General features: G+C 41.0%; 1 protein-coding gene across 17 annotated transcripts in view; it reads left to right on the top strand.

The window, feature by feature from the left end:
• Positions 1-20240, top strand: part of ACSL4 (acyl-CoA synthetase long chain family member 4) — a 66449-nt gene that overhangs the window by 23016 nt on the left and 23193 nt on the right. For 6 of the 17 annotated variants that reach the window (XM_090061341.1, XM_090061338.1, XM_090061345.1 and 3 more), the window contains 3 exons: positions 9271-9345; positions 16709-16753; positions 19620-20156. In XM_090061341.1, coding sequence (XP_089917467.1) covers positions 19806-20156 — 351 coding nt within the window. In that variant the 5' untranslated portion in view covers positions 9271-9345; positions 16709-16753; positions 19620-19805. The remainder of the gene's footprint in view (positions 1-9270; positions 9346-16708; positions 16754-19619; positions 20157-20240) is intronic. The other 11 variants (XM_090061349.1, XM_090061352.1, XM_090061353.1 and 8 more) reach the window with 5 other exon arrangements.

Here is a 20240-nt window from a genome sequence, read left to right as displayed (position 1 = left end):
ATAGAAATTTTGTATTTCTTTTCGGGCAGATGGAACACCATTATAGTGCAAGACCACTGAATTTTTATGGAGCTGAGGAACCTGTAGTTTTTAGAGCGGTTCAGTAGCTTGAAGGGTCATGCATGGATGTTCCCCTCTGCCTTCCTCCTCCCCCCCCCCCAAGACTTCTATAGCTATTCCTTGAAAATAACTTTACCTGGGGAAACAAAGACTAACTAATATAATCCTAAATTATTTATCTTGTTGAAGTTGCGATTTCTGGCTCTGTTAATAGAGAATTTTGCAGAGCATTTTTTTTAAATAAAATGGTTTGTGTAGGAAATATGGAAATTAAGGAGTTTGACTTCCTGTAAAAATGAAACGATCATTTTACTGTCAAACTCGATACCTGATATCAGAAGATGGGAAACAATGCAAATCCAAGACTGACATACTTTTTTGGTGACTGATGTGCTTAAAGGGTAAGAAGAGTGTCAGAGCATCTTTTTATAATGTGAAATTGAATATTGGTAATACCAGACAACCAGATGTCCCATTTAATACAGTACATGCTGTTCACTACTTTAAGTTTTGTCAGTAGTAACTTATGCGCCAGTGGTCATGGCTTTTAGTTGCAAATGAGTAAGGCAGACTGAAAGGGAATTGGGTAATTAAGAAACAAACAGTCCTTTTTTCTGGAGTAAAAGGAGTCGTTGGTAGGGCACATTTACTGTGTGAACTTTATTACTGCTGTTACTCACATACCCTGAATCTTTTAATAGAGTATGTAGAGGGTTTAGTGGTACACATTACATACATAGCTACTCAGCAAGCATCTACCCTTTAACTGTGCACATTCTTATTTTCTAATTTACTACCGTAAAATCCCTGTTATCCAGCATGAGTGAGGAAGGGGGGGGGGGGTGCCGGTAAGCTAAAAGTGCCAGTTACCTGAAGTACAGGGTTTCCGTCCAAATGTGGAGCAAGGGTGGCCTCACACAGTGGTGACAGCACAGGCTAGTGGGTGGTGGTGGCGGCTGCTGTGTGTGAGCTTTCTCCTCCTTCTCCCGCGCCCCCCCCCCCGTTTCCCCCCCGCCATGCAGCAGGAGGCAAAGTGGCACAGCGCAGCTGTGTGCATCCCGCCGCTGAAAGCGGTGCAGCAGGAGGCAAAGTGGCACGGTGCAGCACTGAAATTCCAGTTAATAAGGTATTCTGGTTGGTGAAGTACCAGATAACAGAGATTTTACTGTAGTATGAATCGCCCTCTTGGCCAAAAGTTATTGTAGGACAATGCTGATATTGTTTTCTTTCCTGAGGAAGTAGGTTACCAGGAGACAGATATGCACACACAACGTTACTTTCCAAGAGTCTGGTGCATGAACATATTGTACAGATGGATTCAGTCTTCACTTTTCCCTGCCTTTTCTCCCTTTATTTAGTAATAATTTTCCAATCTTGTTTTGGGAATGTTTTGCCTGTTTTTTACAATGAGTGAATTAGAAACATAGAAGTGTTTTAAAACACCTGCCAGGTGACGCATTGAAGTCGGGAACCACAGCTTAGCAAATCGTATATTTTTAAAATTTTTATAGAGTTCAAACAATTTAATCAATGAGCTTCTTGGCTCGTTGAATAAGTACAGTTTCCATTGACATGCGTGTGGTATCATCAGCTTGACCCTAGAGTACAGAAGGAAAGCATATCTTGTTTCACAAGTCCTGGGCCTGTAGAATGGTAAATGAAGACTCCCAGCCAGTGGGGAGCTGTGCTAGGTCAGGACAGCTTCCAGCAGGTGGTGTGGGGAGTGAGGAGAAGCAGCGGACAGGGTTGGCACAACTCCTGAACAGCTGGAAATTAAGCCTGCTCTGCAGCTAAGGAATAGGGGCTAGGAGAAGCAGCAGCAGCACAGGCGCAGCTTCTTGGCTCTGGTGCAGGCATGGTCAAAGCCCCTGCCCCACCACTGAAGCCACCTGGCCTGCATTGGACCAGAGCTGGGTTGTTCTGGCCTGCAGCACACACAGAATCAAAAACAACTTTGTCTATATTTCTTCTCCTCATCTTTATAACTAAACATGAGATCTTTGAGTTTTTAAGCTACTCCCTATTTTCTTATTTGATGTCATAATCCACTGACACTACAGCTGATGGCTGCTAAAAGGATTAGTAGGATTATGACTTCTGAGTACTCTGAGCAGATCCTGTTTTCCTGCAAATGTTCTTTATGTTGAAAGTGCTTTGAATACAAGTGGAGTTATTTTCTAAACAACATTTTTAAGGAGTTGGCTGTTCTTTATTTAAACCCTAGAAGACCAAGTAGCTGATGGAATTGTATTTTAACAGATTTGTGCCTGGAATTGAATAACCTCCCTGCCATTACTTAATGCACTTTGCTAATCTCCAAATATCTGTCTGCAATAATAACTAACCAACCTCACAACTGTATTACGAATATATCTCTTAGAAAAGTTGTATGCCTCAACTTGGTGTGCTGGGGCAGATGGCAGGGGATCTTCAAGGGGCCCAGTACTCCTTGCTGGCAGCGGGTACATGTGCACCTCTAGGTGGATGCTGGGAGAGGGGTGGGGGTTGTGCTGCTCCAGCCCCTTCCCTGTTTGCCCAGAGGCACACATGCAGCTGTCACTGCCAGGTAGCCTGGTTGGGCTCTGGACCCTGGTGCAGCTGTTTACAGCCTGCCTGCTGCCTACTGTAGCTGCCCAGAGCCTGGGCCAACTGGTAGGTAGCTGGGAGGCTGCAAACAGCTGCGCCAGGGTCTGCAGCTCCAGCTGCGATCTGCAGCAGCTGCATGCGCGTCTTGGGCAAACAGTAGGGAAGGAGTCAGGTTGTGCTGCCCCAGCCCCTTCCCTGCCATTTGCCCTGTGGTGCACATGCAGCCACCACTACCACAGAGCCTGTGCTGGGGCTCTGGACCCCAGTGCAGCTGTTTTCCAGCCTCCCAGCTGCTTGCCACAGTTAGCCCAGGCTCTGGGCAGCTACCCAGGCTTCTTTCAGCAGGGCTTGCAGCCTCCCAGCTGCCTGCTGTGAATAGCCTGGGCTCTGTGGCTGGTAACAGTTGCCCAGAGCCTGGGCCAGCTATGGTGTGTCAGGCTAAATATCCTTGCATCCCATGCTGTGGCATGTGTGCCAGGGGTTGCTGACCTCTGGTCTACAACTTTCCTAGTATATCTTAATCTATACTATACTAATCGGTTTTGTATTTCCTGCTCAGCAGATGAATAGAGCTATAGCAAGACTTCCCAGAAACAACTTAGACTTTAAACCTCCTTCTTGCAATGCTGAGTCTGCATATAAAATACATTTTTAAGGGGAAGTCGTTTACAGCAGTAATTCTGTAGGAACTCATCTGAGCACTGAATTATGTGAAGTATCTGAGTGCAGGAAGTCTGTTTGCAATGCTGCACGAATAGTGGGCATGTGATTCCTAGAAGGACTCTGCTTGAGGTTCCTGTTCTAAGAATCCATCTGCCCAGTACTCCTCTCTCTTTTGATATTATTATTATTATTTTTTATTTATTTTTCCAGTTGCATAGCAGGGTAATCGTGGTTTTTTTTTCTTAGCCCCACCAATCTAACGTAGATAGGGAGGGCAGCTCCTGTATCTTGAGGGAGAACCTTCACCTCCTAAAAATGGTGTAAGCATATTGTGAGTTTTGGTTATGGTAGTCTCTTTAGCTGAACTACTGAAAACATTCATGTTATGGTTGCTGTCACCCATGCTGGTAAAAATTTTTCTACATCTACCATCTTCACCAAGAAATGGTACAGAAGAACCCTAGATCTCAGGTTTTACATTCAGCATAGATGCTCTATTGAAGTAAATGTGGTGGGGGTTTTTTCTTTTTCCTAACAGCTTGTGTAATACCTTTTCTTACAGTTACTAGAACAGATACCTAGCTGTTTAGTGGATACAGTTTATTTTTCCAAGTGGTCATGTGAAAATTAATCCCATATAGATATTCTTTTTCTTCCTCATGTTAAGACAAAAATGTCCAATTTGACCATAACCTTTCATTAGTTTTCTTCCTCTTTGGCGATTTGGTGGCTTCTTTGCTTGCTGCTCCTCTTTGGTGCTAAATACCAAACTCAATGACAGTTTTGTACAAAAGGCTGTGGTAGATTACTTAGTCAGAGGTCTTGTTCCTCCCCTTCCCCAACCCCACCTCCCTAATTTAAATGCCTAGTCTACAAACTGTATTATGATCCCTAAGGTGCTCATTCTGTCTCTGCAGCAACAAAACAATCTGTCTTTCTACCCTCTGGAAACAAGAGCAATCTTCATGTTATGTGGTATCTCTGTATTTCAGACTGCAGCAGAAGTCTTAACTCTTTCCCCAAAATATTAGCCCAGTGTGCCATGCATTGTGTTGCTTCTCTGGACTGACATCTCGCACACACCATGGGGTCCTTGAATTCCTCCATTTGTTGATCCGTGAGTGGTGGGGGTGGAAGGTAGAAAAGAAGACAAGATCTAGGACTGTTGTTAAGTAGGGTCCACTGCAGAATAAATGCTTTTTTGGGCAAAAATGCCATTTGCTGACACTTTCTTCTTTCTCCACAGTTCTTACTGTTCTTTCTGTCTGGATTGTAAACTGCTAGGGACATCAGTCCTAAACTCTAGTGAGATGATGTGGATGAAGTGGTAGATTATTTAATGGCTGCCACGCATGGGTAGTTTGATGCATAGAGTTAATACCCCCAAAAAACTAGGACATGATATTGCAACCCCAGCAGTAAAGATTTTCACTGAATCTGTCAATTCTCTCTCTTCCCATTGCATGGTGCTACTCCCAAAAAGTTGCCTATGTATTTAAAAAAAAAAAAAAAAAGTGGGGTGGGGAGGTGCAGCCACACCTAGATAGCTGCTCTTTAGTCTGACTTTTAATGTGATGAAAGGTTTAAAACAGATTTTAAAGGAAAGGATAATAATGGATATGAAAGGAAACGGGATAAAATACATGTTTTATTCAAGAAAGATCATGTCAGATAAATCGAATATCTTTCTAGGATAGTCAGAATATCTGACTTCTGGCTCTTGCTTGTGGTAGACCTAGTCTCTCGTTTTCTACTTAAGCAAAGCATTTGACATCATGCCTCTCAGGAAAGTATTGGCAAATCTGGGGATAAATACAATAAATGTAGGGTAGGTAAGGAACAGATTAAATAAGAGACTACAGTCTGGAAATATCAGGTTGTATATCAAACCAGACAGATTGGTGGTGTTACCTGGGGATCTGTCTTGGTCATTATTTTCATTAATGACCCAGGTGCAAGAATCAGTGTGTACTTATGAAATTCATAAAGAGTGCACCAGTAGGAAGTGTTGTCAATGCTGAAGAGGACTGGATTATTATATAAAAACTAAATAAGCTTATGTACTGGAGTAATAGAAATGGTATGACATTTTAATAGTATGAAGCTGCGCATTTGCAGACTAGTACTTGATTGAATGTTCAGGTACCATGCATTGAGGTGCTCTCCATCTCCTTTCTACTTCTTTGGTATTCTCTGATAGGGTATGTGCATGTTAATTTAGCATTACTATCTTCTTGATGCTTTCTTACTGGTGTCTGAAAATTGGAACAAGACTAGACATGGGAAATGAAGTTGTAGATTTAAGATCAAATTGATTTTTGTATAGGTAGAAGTAAAGACCTGTTAGCAAAGTATATACCCTGAAAGACGGATGCACTAAAAGGTCTTGGAAATGAGTAGGTGCTGGTAAGGAAAATGAAACACTTGAGAGGTCTAAATGTTCTCAAATTTTCCCTGTATAATTTTGGTGACTGAATATAAAAAGGAGGCTTTATACTCTGTTCCAAAGAGACAATTAACAAATCCTCATGTTTCATATGAAAACGGGTCTTACAACCTGTGAACACATCTATAGCTTATTTTATAAGCTACCACCTTTATGTATTTTTCATTCCCAGGTAAAATATCTTATGTAAATAGGCAAATAGTGGGGGATATTAGTTTCTTTATAGAAAAGGATTACTTTGCTTATAGAAAAGAAATTCTAATCTTGCATTTTCATTCATAATCACCCCAGGCAAAACTACAAATATCATATTGCATATTCTGATTGGTGGCATACCCTCCCGGTTGTAATACTATTAACAGATGGTAATTCAAAAAAGAGTGATACGGCATAGCCTTGATAAACATGCACAGCATTGCTCTTTGCAGTACTATGACTGTGTTTAAAAAAACTATCTTGTGAAATCCCTCCCCTCAACTCTGATTCTGAGCCCCTCTTGAAATTTGGGCAGAAATGGGAATGTAATAATAAAGTGAATACAAAAGAAACCCAAATGTTTTGTCTATTGGAGTCTACTGGAGAGTTGTTTTCTTCTCTCTTGTCTCCTATAAAAATAATACTGAGCAAAGATGTGACATGAGCATGATGGACTCCTTTCCACCAAAACATCTCGCCTGACTGCTTACCCCCATAGTATTTTTCCTCTGTATCTGGCAGTGACAGGGTTACTGATCCATTTATTTACTACAGAGTCTTTACCGAGAGGGAGATTTTAGTATAGCTTGGATCAGGGTAACAGTAACGTTTGCTAGACTGTTTTTAAACTGGGCAGGGGTTTTTGTGTTTTTAAGGAACAGAAATTGCACCTGCTTGTCTAGATTTAGTTTCTCACGAGCCTTGGAAGGCTGGAGAAAGTGGTGGTGGTTGTGGTGATTTGTTGCTGAAATAAATGTAGGGGGTTTTGTCTCTTTCTGCTCGCTTCAACTAACCCCATTGATTTAGCTGCCAGATATCTTTGAGGCAAGATGGGTGCATCCCACTGAATCCAACTGTTTTAAGGACTGGTGACAGCTGCCTGGATGACACCATTAGACATCCTGAAAACTAGGGATCTCAGTACTATTTTATAACCTGAGACACCTGACTTAAAGCCCTGTCCCAACATTTTCCCTTGGATTTCCCTTATTGGACAAGCAGCAGTGAAAATCCAATGGTGCAGATTTACAACTAGTGAAGTGCTATCTTAGGCATTAAAGTGGAAAAGTTTAACTGGGGAGAGGAGGATAGAGGTGCATTTGCAGAAGATACTTTCCCAGTTCAAAGTTATCCTCAGTACAGAGCCCCTAGTTGTGGAGCTCTTGCTTCCTTTGCTGGAGCTGACACTGTTTGGAGCACATGACAGCACTTGTTTCCTTTGGGGCAAACATTTGCCTTACCTTGTGCTGAGGTTGTTGTGGTTATCCTTCTAGTTAAAGTGAGGGGGGAATAACCTTCACCTCGGTGTGAAAAATTGGTTTGGTTTCAGTGTATTGGTCACGGGTGCAGAAAATGGGTACAAAACTTCTAAAGATTTAATTTTTTGGAGGGTGTCCCAATAGGTGCACTACATGGTTTGAAGCAGCAGGGCCCAGCCTTTTTAGTAGGCATGCTACAAGGCAAGCCCTAAACCCAATGTGTGATACTTGAACCGCCTTCACAGTCTGAACTGCTTTCTGCTCCCTGTCCCATCTGCTGTGTGCCTAACATGGAGGCTGCCTGTGTCACTTTTGGCACATGTGCTGTGGGTTGATCACCCCTTGTTTAAAGCATTAAAATTTCCAAAAGTAGTTAACACTTGTACTGTCACTAAGTGCTACCTAATGGGCAGTTAGGAATAAATAATACTGCTTGAAACCAACTTGATATGGAGTTATTTCTTAACATAATTGGGCAAATCCATGAACACCATTAATGATTAGCCATTAACTTAGTTGCAACCACCTTAAACTACAGGAACTCTCTTCTGGTGAAACGAATAGTATTGGAGATCAGGAAACCCAATACCTGGGTACAGGAAAGGGGTGTGTGGACCCTTTTAAGAGCAGAGGTGTTTTTTGTAGCTGTGGCTCAGGCTGCCAGCAGAGCAAGGAGTTAAGGAACAGCCCTGTAGTCAGGTTGGCTAATGGGAGTCGTATAACCCAGTGGGCCTGAGCCATATAAGCCCAGGGCCTGAGCCAGAGCAGGCAGTTTAGCCTGGAGAGCAGCTGCTGGTAGCAGGGCTCCTGGGTTAACATTAGAGCAGGGGTAAGCAGCTCTGCAGGCCTGGGAACAGGGGAATTACTATCTGGGGTAAAGAGGGGCCCAGGCAGGCAGCTGCTATTTAGGGTTGGACCCAGAGCAGGTTTAGTGGTGTCTTTCAGAGGGCTTACTACTGGGGTTACTGTTTTTACTGGTAGTTGCGGAAGGGACTGATGAGCCCCTTGAGGTGGGTGGAGAGAGACCCTGAGCCCCTTGAGGTGGGTGGAGCAGGCCTTGGAGGACATAGGCCTGGGGCCCACAGAGAGAGCTTGAGCTCAAGAGGGACTAGGTACATGGGGAAATAGTCTGGTGCCCAGTGCGGGGTTGGCCAGGGGGGCCAGGTGCCAGGTGGGACCAGGATGTATTGAAAGAGGCCCCAGAGCTTATCAGAGGGTAGAGCTTGGGGGCTGGAGCCCGGAAGCCAGGTTCAGAACAGCAGGCCTCGGCTAAAGGAGCAGCCAGAGTAGAGGAGCAGAAGCCAGGAAGGCTGAAGTCCCACAAGGGGATAAAGGGGTGGCCTAGTGACTGGGGGACAAGGGTCTCACCTGATTGACACAAAACACCTGTGACTATGGGGGTGGCTAGAAGTCGTGAATTTAACCTGTTAAAGGCATGTAGGGCTAGAGAAAGAGTGCCTGAGGCTCATCAGTCTCTGAGAGCAGCTTCCCTTTACAAGTTTCCATCAAGACAGCGGCAAAGCAAGGCCTTGAGAGATGGGGCAGAGAGAGACCAACAGGGATGAGGGGGCCTGTCGGAGTCCTTGCAGCGGCCCTTGGGCACCTAACCTGTTTCACTGACAAACATAAGTTTTGAGCCTGTATCAGGATCCACTAGCACTGGCTTCTTTACTTGTGAAGACTCCTGTACTGCTGAGGATTAATATAAGGTGCTGAGCATACTTGCATGCTAAAATCTGTGTGACTTTTATCTACCTGGGGGTGTCTTATTACTTTTCTGACCAAACCAATTATTCATTGGTATTGTAATACTTCTAAAATCCGTTCATATCCTGTAAAGCCCTCATTAGATTGTTCATGGCTTTGTGTGGCTTGTGACGCCACTGGGTTTTGTATAGTTTTTTCCTAGGGTGAATAAACTGTACAAGCATTTGCACAATTTGTCCTTTTAAAAATATTGACATATCTCAGATATGAATCACTTCCGTTAGCTTTACTTCTCTTGACTGTTAAATCCCACCATATATTCTAAGATTCTTCAATGTTTATTTTCTTTTTTAGACATAACCTCTTTGCCTTTAAAAGCTCTCTGTACATGCTTGCCTGAGATGCACTAAAACTTTGAAAGGAAATTTGGTGAGTAGTTTGTATTGTATATGTCTCTCCCGGTTTGCTTAACCTAGTCCCAGTTCTTTCCAGCAAATGGAATTTTTCAATATCTAAAGTTTTTCATTCTTGTCTCTTGTTTCAAAACCAAACTAACTTTAAAGAACATACTCGGATCTAGTATTTTGAAGAAATTCAGGCAATTTAGATAATGGGGAACTATTATATTCCGTTCAGAACAGATCATAGTTAATAACGTCTGCTTTAATTTAAGAAGGGTATTGCTACATAATTTTAATGTGTAAAACTGGCTTTCATTAACTACTTTATTAATATTTTACATTGGTTTCCGAACTGTTTCAATTACTCTGAATCGCAGAAATTCCAGAAACACTTTTTATTCATATTTGACTTTCTTGGAAGAGGAGGGGCAAGGTTTCATTATCTTTTTATGGAAGGTTTTAACCCTGAATGTTTGTGCTAACAATGAAATTGTGGTCCTTTTTGAAGTTGGTAGGAGTTTTTGCCGCTGAACATCAGTGTGACCAGGATTTAATTTGGGAAATGAAAATCTGTATTATTTTTCATATTATTAATTATTATTGTTTATTATTATTGTTAATTTTCATATTATTTATATAGGAAATGAGCATGCAGAGGAGTCTTTTAAATAATTTGAGGAACTAACAGACTTTTCTATATGTTGTATGCTTTAAGTCTTTCCTCTTTGAATTTTATGCTTTAAAAAAAACAACTTTTGGTAGTAGAAATAACCATTAAGTTGCAGCTCCTCACAATTAAGTTGCACATTTCTAGATGAAGGCACTCCAAGCTGGGTTTTAAATTTCACTTTGAAATTCTAATTGCATATGCAAACACTGAGACGGTTCTACTTTTCTCTGATCTAAATATTGAGCTCCAGAGCAGTGTATTTTTGTACTCTGTGAATAGCCCTTTTGTTCCATTTTTCTAGCACTATAACCTCAGCTTCCTTTTCCCCCAAGCTTTAGCTTCAAAGTTAATTTGAACTTGGATGATGAAACTAAGAGCAATTAGTAGAAAAATGAGATCTCATGCCTGCCGTTTTATTCCATGGATGTACCTTTTGAAAAGTAATGAAAACTGAGGGCCTCCTGGGTGGGGGCAGGGGGTTTCTTTGTTTGTTTCTTTGTTTGTTTCTTTGTTTGTTTCTTTGTTTGTTTCTTTGTTTGTTTCTTTGTTTGTTTCTTTGTTTGTTTGTTTGTTTGTTTGTTTTGTGAGGGGGGGTGGGAAGGGGATTTGTTTTTTCCCTTCCCCAGCCTGGATGCCCTATTTTAGATTTAGTTCTAAGGACCTATTTGCTAGAAGAGAATAGAGATGTGTATCTCAGTCTGTCTGACGCTTTTACTTGACTGTCAAACCTAGGGTTGATTTGAAAATACTGTATAGTATTACCTCCTGCAGATGGTCATGCTGATATAAGTAATTGCATCACTTACTTTTTCCTTACAAACCAGAATTAGGCAAGTAATTCTAGTCTAGACAGAGAGGCTGGTGACAAATTAAGCCTTATTTTAAAACTAGTAAAACCACTAGATTTTCTCTCCATGAGTCGGGTTGAGTAAAAGTGACAAGACGGCAGCAATGGATGTTCTTCCTCGGATTACAGTAGTGCCCCACAAATGTGAGTTGCTGTTCCTGTGAACATATAGTTCCTGCCTCAGAAACCAGGTCTGCTTTGCTGTCTAAAATATGTAGCTTGCAGGCAAAAGAATTTGGAACGTAACATTTAACTATATTACAGAACACTTTTGAAACGGATACAAAGATTAGAAAAATAAAGTAAATATTAAGCCTACTCAAACTAACTTAATTTTGATGAGACAGATTTGTGAATGTTTGCTACTCAATTGTGAGGAAAGAGGGAATAGTTTGCTAGTATACATGGAGAATACTGAGTAAACTGTTGTACTGTAGCATGACTTATTGGCTTGCCTTGAGAATAATCAGTGAAGCATCAAGGACAATGATTTCAAAAAACTTTTGAACTGATTAAACAAGGCGCAGACTTCCAAAAATGTAATGTCAGCTTGTGAGCAATTGAAATCGGTATCTAGATGTTTTGCACAAACTGTCTGTATGTCTGGTGTGTTCTGTGGTATAAGACTCTTAGATTAGCACAAGTTTGGTCACATTAGTAATAGTGTCAGAGCTTTAGAGATACAGACAGTGTCCCATGTGAGTGCCAATAAAACTTACTGCACCATTGCGTTCCTTGTATTTGCTTTAGTTTCGGGGGGGGGGGGAGAAGTACAGAATATTTCTGAAGAGATGTTTAATTTAAATTATTGGGACTTCTATCTCTCTCGGCTTGTACAAATCAGTACTTTATTAGGCTCAGAAGGAAAAAATGTCTTTGCTAATAGAAAAATATTTTTTTTTAAAATCTAAAGTATTTTGTATCTGAAAATTAACTAATTCGAGAGACATGTTCTATACATCTATGTGTGTAATAATTGGAGTAAAATATCCTGTATTATAGATATGAACGATACATTTGAACATTAGACTTGATTTTATTGTTTCGATTGTGGTTCTGTGTACAACAATATTATAGATTCATGTCTTGATTACTACTATATTTATATTGTTATGTTGCTGGGCTCTATTTTTAGTATAATATTTGCAGTTGGGTTACTTTTTTTCAAACTTATTTATATTATGGGGGGGTGTGCGTGTGTGTGTGTGTGTTTATGCTGTTTTCAGGAGCGTGGCATTTAGCCAGCATCCTTAATAAATTGAACTGTGTAGTAGTAGTAGTAGTAGTAATAATAATAATAATAATAATAATAAAAAAAAACCCCAAGAAAACTTATTGAAGCAAAGCTGAATCTTAGCCATGCCTGCACTCTGTACAGTTTTATTTTGAGGAGTAGTGATAGAAAAAAAAAGAGGCGAGTTCCCAGCTGGGAACAGAAGAGGGAGAACTAGGAAAGGGGATTAGGGCTGGTGCTGCTCAGGTGATTAGGGTGTTGGGAAGCTGGCAGATCATGTTTCTGCAGTGTTGTGCAGTTAACATTTTGCACACACGGGTGCCATCTAATTTAACATAACAAAATGAATTACTAGACTATTAGCTGGGTTGCAAAGTCAGGCACTCAGACATTTTCTAATCTTACCCTGTTGTTCATAAACCTTAATTCTGTCTCTGGAGATGTATGACTTCCGGTGATGGAAAGAGTTCTCTGATTTATCGCACAAAGTTTGAACTCTGAATCTTGACTTCATTAATGAAGGCACAGCAGGGTTCAACTCATTTGGAGGCATGAGCTTTCATAGATGACAGCCTACTTCATCAGATGCCAAGTGTCTGACAAAGTAGTCTGTAAACTACAAGTGCTCATGCTTGTCTGAACAAATTGGCCTGTATAAGGTTCAGCCATGACCTGCCTTCTGCTCAGCTTTAGCTAATATGGCTAATTTTTTTAACTCTAAAGTTAATCGTATTAGCTGGCAGCAGCCAAAGGCTTTTATCCTGGGGAGAGGGAGATACAGTTGGTTTACAGCTTTTCTTCCTCCTCCTCTGCTATATAGAGTAGGTGTCAAGTGGAGTGTACTCAGCCCAGGGGATTTATCAGGAAGGCCAACCCCACTTTCCTCTGTCCTTTTTTTGTTTTTCCAGGGCTGTGGGTATGTACAACCAATGTGATATCCCTAGGGGAGGAGTGCAAAACTGTCTCATGCAACTGGGGATGTGACGAGGAGAACTTGGTCTGACCTCCCCACTCACAGCTGTTCCTGTGACAACTGCTTCAGCAACATGTGGATGCCATCCTCTTGGCAGCACTGCAGGCTAGGTGTTCATAGGGTTCATGTTTTGGTGGTTGCCTTATGGTGTACTGAGTGTTTTTTCCAAGCTACACGAGAGAAAATAAACTTAAAGGCCCAAACCAGACTGCCCTGCAACTCGTCTCTGAGACTTTCAAAATAAGCATCTATTTGAAAAGGCTGAATTATAATTGCTTGCATGATTGCTTCCTGAAAACGAATTGCCTTTGTCTGTATTCAAGCATTGTGGCTATCACTTCGCAACATGTCATTTTCATCCTCTTCTACTGCCATATTTTACCACCACCTACTTCAGCGTGTCCTTTCTTTTACCACCAAATGTGGAATCATATCTTTGAACCAGTTAATGGATTCCCTCATTTAGCAGAGACTTGACCTTACTTGTTACTTTCTGAGAAGCTTCAAATTTACAATTGCTATACCTTCAATAGTTGTTTACTACTGATATTTAAGGAACATTTTATTTTGAAATGCTTTGTCACAGTGAGCAATCCTCGTGGTTTTCAAAAAATTCTTGGAACTCTAGATGCATACCTTGCTGAGGTTATCTGACCCCAGCAGTCATTCCTGCACAGAGCAGGGAGGTTGGACCCAATGATCTTACGAGGTCCCTCCCAGACCTAAACTTCTGTGAATGCGCCATGTGTGGTTTGAGGTGCCACAAACTGTACATGTACACTCACTTGCATGTGCCCTTTGAGGTTAAGACAGGAGTTAAGCAAGGCTATGTCTTTTCTGCAACACTCTTCTTGCAGTGGTTTTTTCCTATGATGGACAGCATGTTCCTGTGTAACTTCCTAATTTGGACTTGTGGTCTTTCTTGAAGACTGTCACAATCTTGGCTTCTCTGAGGTTAACTTGGATTTCCTCATTGTTCCAGGTCCTTAAGATGAGGGCGTGGAGCTCTGATATGAGCTCCTCTCCCCACTGCTTGAAAATTTCTGGTGGGGATTCCATCAGTTCCAGATCCTTTGTCATTCTTCATCTGCTTGATGGCTTTCCTCGTGGTCAAAGGTTGGAGAGATTCCAAGATCATTTCTGACTGTGTTGCGGGATGGAGTTTTAGAGCACTTTTGTCAACAACAGTCTTGACTGAAAAGGTCTTAAACACTCCTTCCAACAGGCATTGATGGCTCCCCTTTCCTTGATCGTGTGTTTTCCATCCTTTAAGTGTTGAGGGAATTGTCCCTGAGTGCTTAGCCTGTAGATGGCGTTGGCGCTGAAAAACTGCATATCTCAGATGTCAGCCAGATGTTGAATCTCCTTTGCCTCATCTTCCCACCATCTGTTCTTCATATCACGGGGTCCTCCTTTGGACCTCTGCCTTAATTTGCTGATTCAGTTTCTTTTGCTTAGAGTTGACCTTGTCCTACCAAGCACAAAAGGCCTTCTGCTTGTGGTTGATCAACGCTTGGATCTTCTGGTGATTTTCTCATCAAACCAGTCATGTTTCCTGGTAGAGAGCTCCAGCTGCTCTTCACAGGCACTGATGATGGTGGACTTTGAAGGCACACTAAGAACTACTGACATTCTCCTACTGTTGTTGATTGGAATTTGAGAGGTGTTTTTTTTTTTTTTTTCCATTGAGGCACTGGTGGAAGAGGTTTTGCTTGATTTGGGTCCTTGAGTCCTTCAAAGTTGATCCTCTGTCAGCATTGTTTCTCCTGCACCTATCATTTGGGAGCCAGTTTGAATTGCATAACCGAGTGGATGAGTTGGTGATCAGTTCAGCAGTCATCAGCTCCTAGCATAGCTCAGGTGATGTGGACATCTTTGCAATCCCAGGCATGAACAGTGATGTCATTGAAGTGTCAATCAAATGCCAATGCTTGAATTGCAGGTGTTGCCGTGATGTGTTTTTTCTCTGTTTTCGATGTCTGTGGAATGGGGTGGTGGTGATGCTGAGTCCATGTTCTGCACATTTGATCAAAAGGAGGATGCCACTGGAGTTGACCGATCCTACTCCTTCATTGCTGATGGTTCCATTCCAGAGGCTGGAGTCCCTTCTAACTCTGGAATTGAAATCACCGAGAAGAATAAGTCCGTCTCCCTCTAGAATGCCAGAAAGGATTTGGTCAAGGCTGGTTGGTAGATTCCTCCTTGGATTTGTTCACAGTATTCAGTTGGGGCCCATGCACTGATTAGTGGCATACTGGATCCCTGATGGTTTAAGATGGAGAGTCATGAGGCAGTCATTAATTCCAATAGGGAACTCACTGAATTGGCTTATGAGTTTTTATTCTTGATTCTGTGAAGCTGGTGTTCTGACATTGAAGAAATCCAACATCATCTCAAATGTGCAAGTGCAACCTTCGGACACCTGAGGAAATAGGCGTTTGAAGATTTCAACATCAGATCTGATACCGAGCTCATTGTTTATCAAGTAGTTGTGATCCCCACCTTACTGTACAGATCTGAGACTTGAACAATTTACAGGGGACACCTCAAAGTTCTGGAGAAGTACCATCAATGCTGCCTGCAGAGTATCCTTCAAATCCAGTGGGTAGACAATGCAACATTGGCGGCACTTTATAAATAAACAGTATGATCATCGCTTCAATGCTCATCTGACATCAACTTTGCTGGGCCAGCCATGTCATCCAGATGTCCAACTCGAGACTCCCCAAAGCAAGTTTTATTTTCCCACCTCAGTCAAGGCGTATGCTCAAGAGGGAAAGCACTTCAAGGATGTCCTCGAGGCCAACTTGGGAAAAAAATGCAATATTGATATCAACTCATGGGGAGATTATTGCTCAGGACCACACCAAATGGAGGAAGAGCCTTCTACAAAGATGTCAATACTTTAAAAACTTATGACGACCACAGGAGATGGAAAGATGGGAGCAGCACAAGCAGCATGTCAGACTGAACCAAGAACCCAGAGCCATCCACTCCACATGGAAAGATGTGCCAGAGCTGCAGCAGTCTGTCAATCCCTGATAGGCCTGGTGAGCCATCTTCGGACCCATAGATAAGACAATCATGGAGAACGATCATCCTCGTGGAATCACAGAAAATGTGGGTTGGAAGGGACCTCAGGAGGTCATCTAATCCAACCCCTTGCTCAAAGTAGGACCAGCTCCAACTAGATCATTCCAGTTAGGGCTTTGTCAAGCCAGGCCTTAACCTCCAAGGCTGGAGATTTCATAACCTCTCTGGGTAACCTGTTCTAGTGCTTCACCCTCCTAGTGAGAAATTTTTCTTTTTCCTAATATCCAACTTAAACCTCCCTGACTGCAACTTGATACCATTGCTCTTTGTTCTGTCATCTCTCGACTACAAGGGATTGCCGATGAGCATATAATTGACTAAACCTGCTCAAAGAATATCTTAAGCATTTTGTAACTGGGTGGAAATTTATCCAGATGTATTTGAATCTTCTTAATGTTCCTCTTACTTAACCAATAAAAGAAATTGCCCTAAGAAATCCTTGCCTCTTGCAAGCATTAATTCATTCCCAATTTATTCAGGTACATAAATGGAAGATTTAAATGTTTGGTTTCAACATTTCTGCGTTTTTTTTATTTGGTACATAGTCTTATGAATCTCTCTTCCTTTACTGCAGATTGAATCGACATTGAAGAAGATTCAGTCATAACTTCTAGATAGTGTAAGTGTATTTTAATATTCATATGCTAAATCAAAAAGTTTTCAAATGTCCTTTCCTCATTGGAAAGTTTATTACTAACTTTTACTATTTTTTTTTTTTTTTTTAATTTCAACTTATGGAGAAAATTTACCTAAACGCCCCATTTAGATTTAATTGCTACAGATATTTATTCTAAGTAAAAACTTCCACAAATCCAGCCTCTGCTTTTATTTTATGCATAAGCATGAGATACAAGGCAGAAAGTGCTTTGACTTGCTTCATAATAGTAAGGCAAGCAACTGCAATGCCTTGTCAAATTACAAGGCATTCCCTCCTCTATGAGCACGTTGGTCAACCCAATTTTATGTTCCGTCAAGAAGATGTATTGTGTCAAACTCCATTAATCTGGAATATTTGTCAAAGGCTATGGTCCTTCTGCTTGTCTCTTCTAACTTCCTGGGTTCCAGTTCTGCTGTCTTACTGAGGCTGAGGAATACTTGCTCCAAAGAGAAATGTTTATTTCAATAAGAGTACCAGGGTATTATTCAACCTGAGTAAAGGCAGCAGAACCATGCCCATCATATAAGTAGTTTGCATTGGTGTACAATAGTCTGTTCTTTGGTCCAGTTGTTGTTGCATGCTTTTGTTTTTTGGTGTGGAGAAAAAGTGACTGAATTCCCTTTTAAAATGCTTGTTTTAGCACACTGTAGTGCCTGTTACCGTTGCACACTGGAGCCTTAACTGTAATCTTGGCATTTCTGCTGCTTTTTGTTCTGTGTACAACCTGAGCTACTTCAGCTGGAATGCTGAATTAACTGGAATGAAATTATTAAAATATTTTAAAACCCAATAATCAGCCTTTTCTTCACTTGAAGGGGCTAGAGCTTGGAGTACAAAAAAACACATGTATAGTGGTCTCTCCAGAAGATCTACCACACTTCCCCCCCCCCAAAGTAATAGAATTCAGACACACAACAACTACTACAGGATTGTAGTGTATGTGTATGGAGTACAAAATTAAATTACTAGTGAAAGTGAAGTGGGACACAACTTACTCATGTTCTCTTTGAGCAAATCTTCAGTTTGCTTTTAATACCATCAGTATAATAAAGCTTGATTTGAGCACCCTTTCTGATCTAACATCTTGTGGGTGTTTTTTATGTTACTGAGGTGCCCTGCTAATAAAGGGGAAAAAGAATTAAGGACATTTTGAAGTGTGCTAAGATGGCAGGCTAGGGTGTTACTGTGTGAAAATCTTGGGTAGAATATTATTGGCTCTTGTATTTAGACAAAGCTATATATACCCCCCCACACACGCACACAAGTCTGAATTCGTTTTAGTCTATTTCTTAGCATATAGCATGGCATATTTGTGGGGTAACTTTTATTTAATTAAATAAAACATGAGAGTTTTAAATAGTCACTATGTTAATGAATGCTTTCTGACTGCAAGTGTTCCTGTACTGTTAAAAAAAACAAAACAAAAAAAACCACTGTTCTATATTAATACTTGCTGTTGCTGCTACCTTTTAGTTTGTGCTGCTGTTGCCTTTTATTTAATTTGAAAACTCAGGCACAGTCTCCCTTGAATGAAAGGTTGCATATTTAATATTAAATATAAAATGCTGGGTTTGTCTACATGTTGTTGTTGTTGTTGTTTTATTTTTTGAATGGAGCTTTTGAGAAATTCCCTACTCTGTTTATCAGACACTGTCTTTGCAGGGGGAGAAGATGGGTCTTATTCTAAGGCGGGGTGGGCAAAATGTGGCGCAGGCTATTCTATCCGGCCTGTGGGGCCCCTAAAAAATTTAGAAAATTAATATTTATTTGCCCCTGGCTGCCTGTCATGCAGCTCTCAATGACTTGCCAAAACTCAGTAAGCAGCCCTCTGCCTGAAATTTCCCACCCCTGCTCTAAGGCAGTCAGCACCACTCCCATGTGTTCATCTCCTGTATGGCATTCATGACCTTCATCTGTACAGGATGCAAGGTAAGGCTAGTGGATTTGAACCAGCCTGCCATGTATCAAAGCAGACTCGTACTAGGTCATTTGACTCATCCCAGCCATTTTGTTCGTTTTAACCTCTGCCAAGGAATTGTCATGTAGATAGTGTTGAGAGTCCATGCTCAAGTGGTTGTGGGTGTTTTTAACTTTAGAACAGCTATTAGAGGATTTTAGTGTTGTATTGGAAGATGAATTGGTTTCTAGCTTCTATGATAACCCTTAAATATGTATTTTAATGTAAAAAAGCCTGGCACAGGATCCTAACATTTTACAGGGAATTACTAAGTCCTGTTTTTAGGTTTGAATGTAGTTGGTGAGGTGAAGCTAGAGGAAATAGGTGTATGGCTATTACATAGCAACTTGGTTTATAGTGTGTGGATTTCTATTTTGAAGACTTCTTTTTATTAATGTGCTTTATTCTAACCACTAAGTTGATATACATTTATTCTGAAACTTTACTTAGAAAAGATGTGGTGCACTTTTGTAGCAGTAGCACAAATATTTAAGGGAAAAGTGGCTGACCTTTGACCATAATTACACAACTCTAGGATTGCTCAAGTAGCTTAAATGCAATATTTTGATATAAAGGACAGAGTGCACCTCCAAAAGCCCTGAAACATCATTTATACAGAGATACAGGGAAAGCCTTTTGAAGAGTAAATATTTGTGGATGTAATAAATGAGTATATAAAGACTCCTCCTCTCAGTCTTTAAAGCCATCTCAAACCAGTTACTTCAACCTTCTTTGTCTGCATGCTGAGTTGAAACCGTAAAGACTTGAAACTAATGGATTGATTTGTGGCATTACTAATCTGTTTAATTCTTTTTCCTTTTTTTTTTTTTTTCTTCCCCTGCTGTCTGCTTGGCTGATCTTCACCCACAGGTGTCTACTATTGGCTTGCAAAGGTTACTAATATTTTAGCTGTTGCCCTAAATCTGATCTACCTTAGCTTCATTCATTGTTGCTTCTTTGACTACACTGCCACTGTTGCTGCTTTCATTGTTGCCTTCAGAGAAGTAGTCCTCAGCACAAAGGATAAGAGACTTTTTTTTCTTTTAAATATCCACTATGAAACTTAGGCTAGAAGTACGTGCTTTTTTTTTACTCCCTGTGTACTTGTTAATATCTGTATACAGTGCTCTTGTATTTATTCCATGGTATTTTCTTACCAACGCTAAGAAGAAAAAGGCTATGGCTAAACGCTTAAAAGCCAAACCCACCTCAGACAAGCCAGGAAGTCCCTACCGTTCCGTTACTCATCTCGAGTCGCTAGCAACCATAGACTTTCCTGGAGCAGATACTTTGGACAAGTTATTTGAGCATGCTGTAACCAAGTTTGGGAAAAAGGACTGCCTTGGGACCAGAGAAATACTGAGTGAGGAGAATGAAATGCAACCGAATGGAAAAGTATTTAAAAAGGTAACATTGAAACTTTGGATATTTAAAGTTGGGGCAGTAGCAGGGAGAGGCATTCTGTGTCTTAGTCCAGCAACAGGCTGTTGA

Source organism: Crocodylus siamensis, chromosome 8, assembly GCF_052110815.1.
Source record: "Crocodylus siamensis isolate JL-2025a chromosome 8, ASM5211081v1, whole genome shotgun sequence".
Taxonomy (NCBI): Eukaryota; Metazoa; Chordata; order Crocodylia; family Crocodylidae; genus Crocodylus; species Crocodylus siamensis.
Note: the sequence above shows the minus strand (reverse complement) of the source record. Positions and strands in the feature narration are given on the sequence as shown.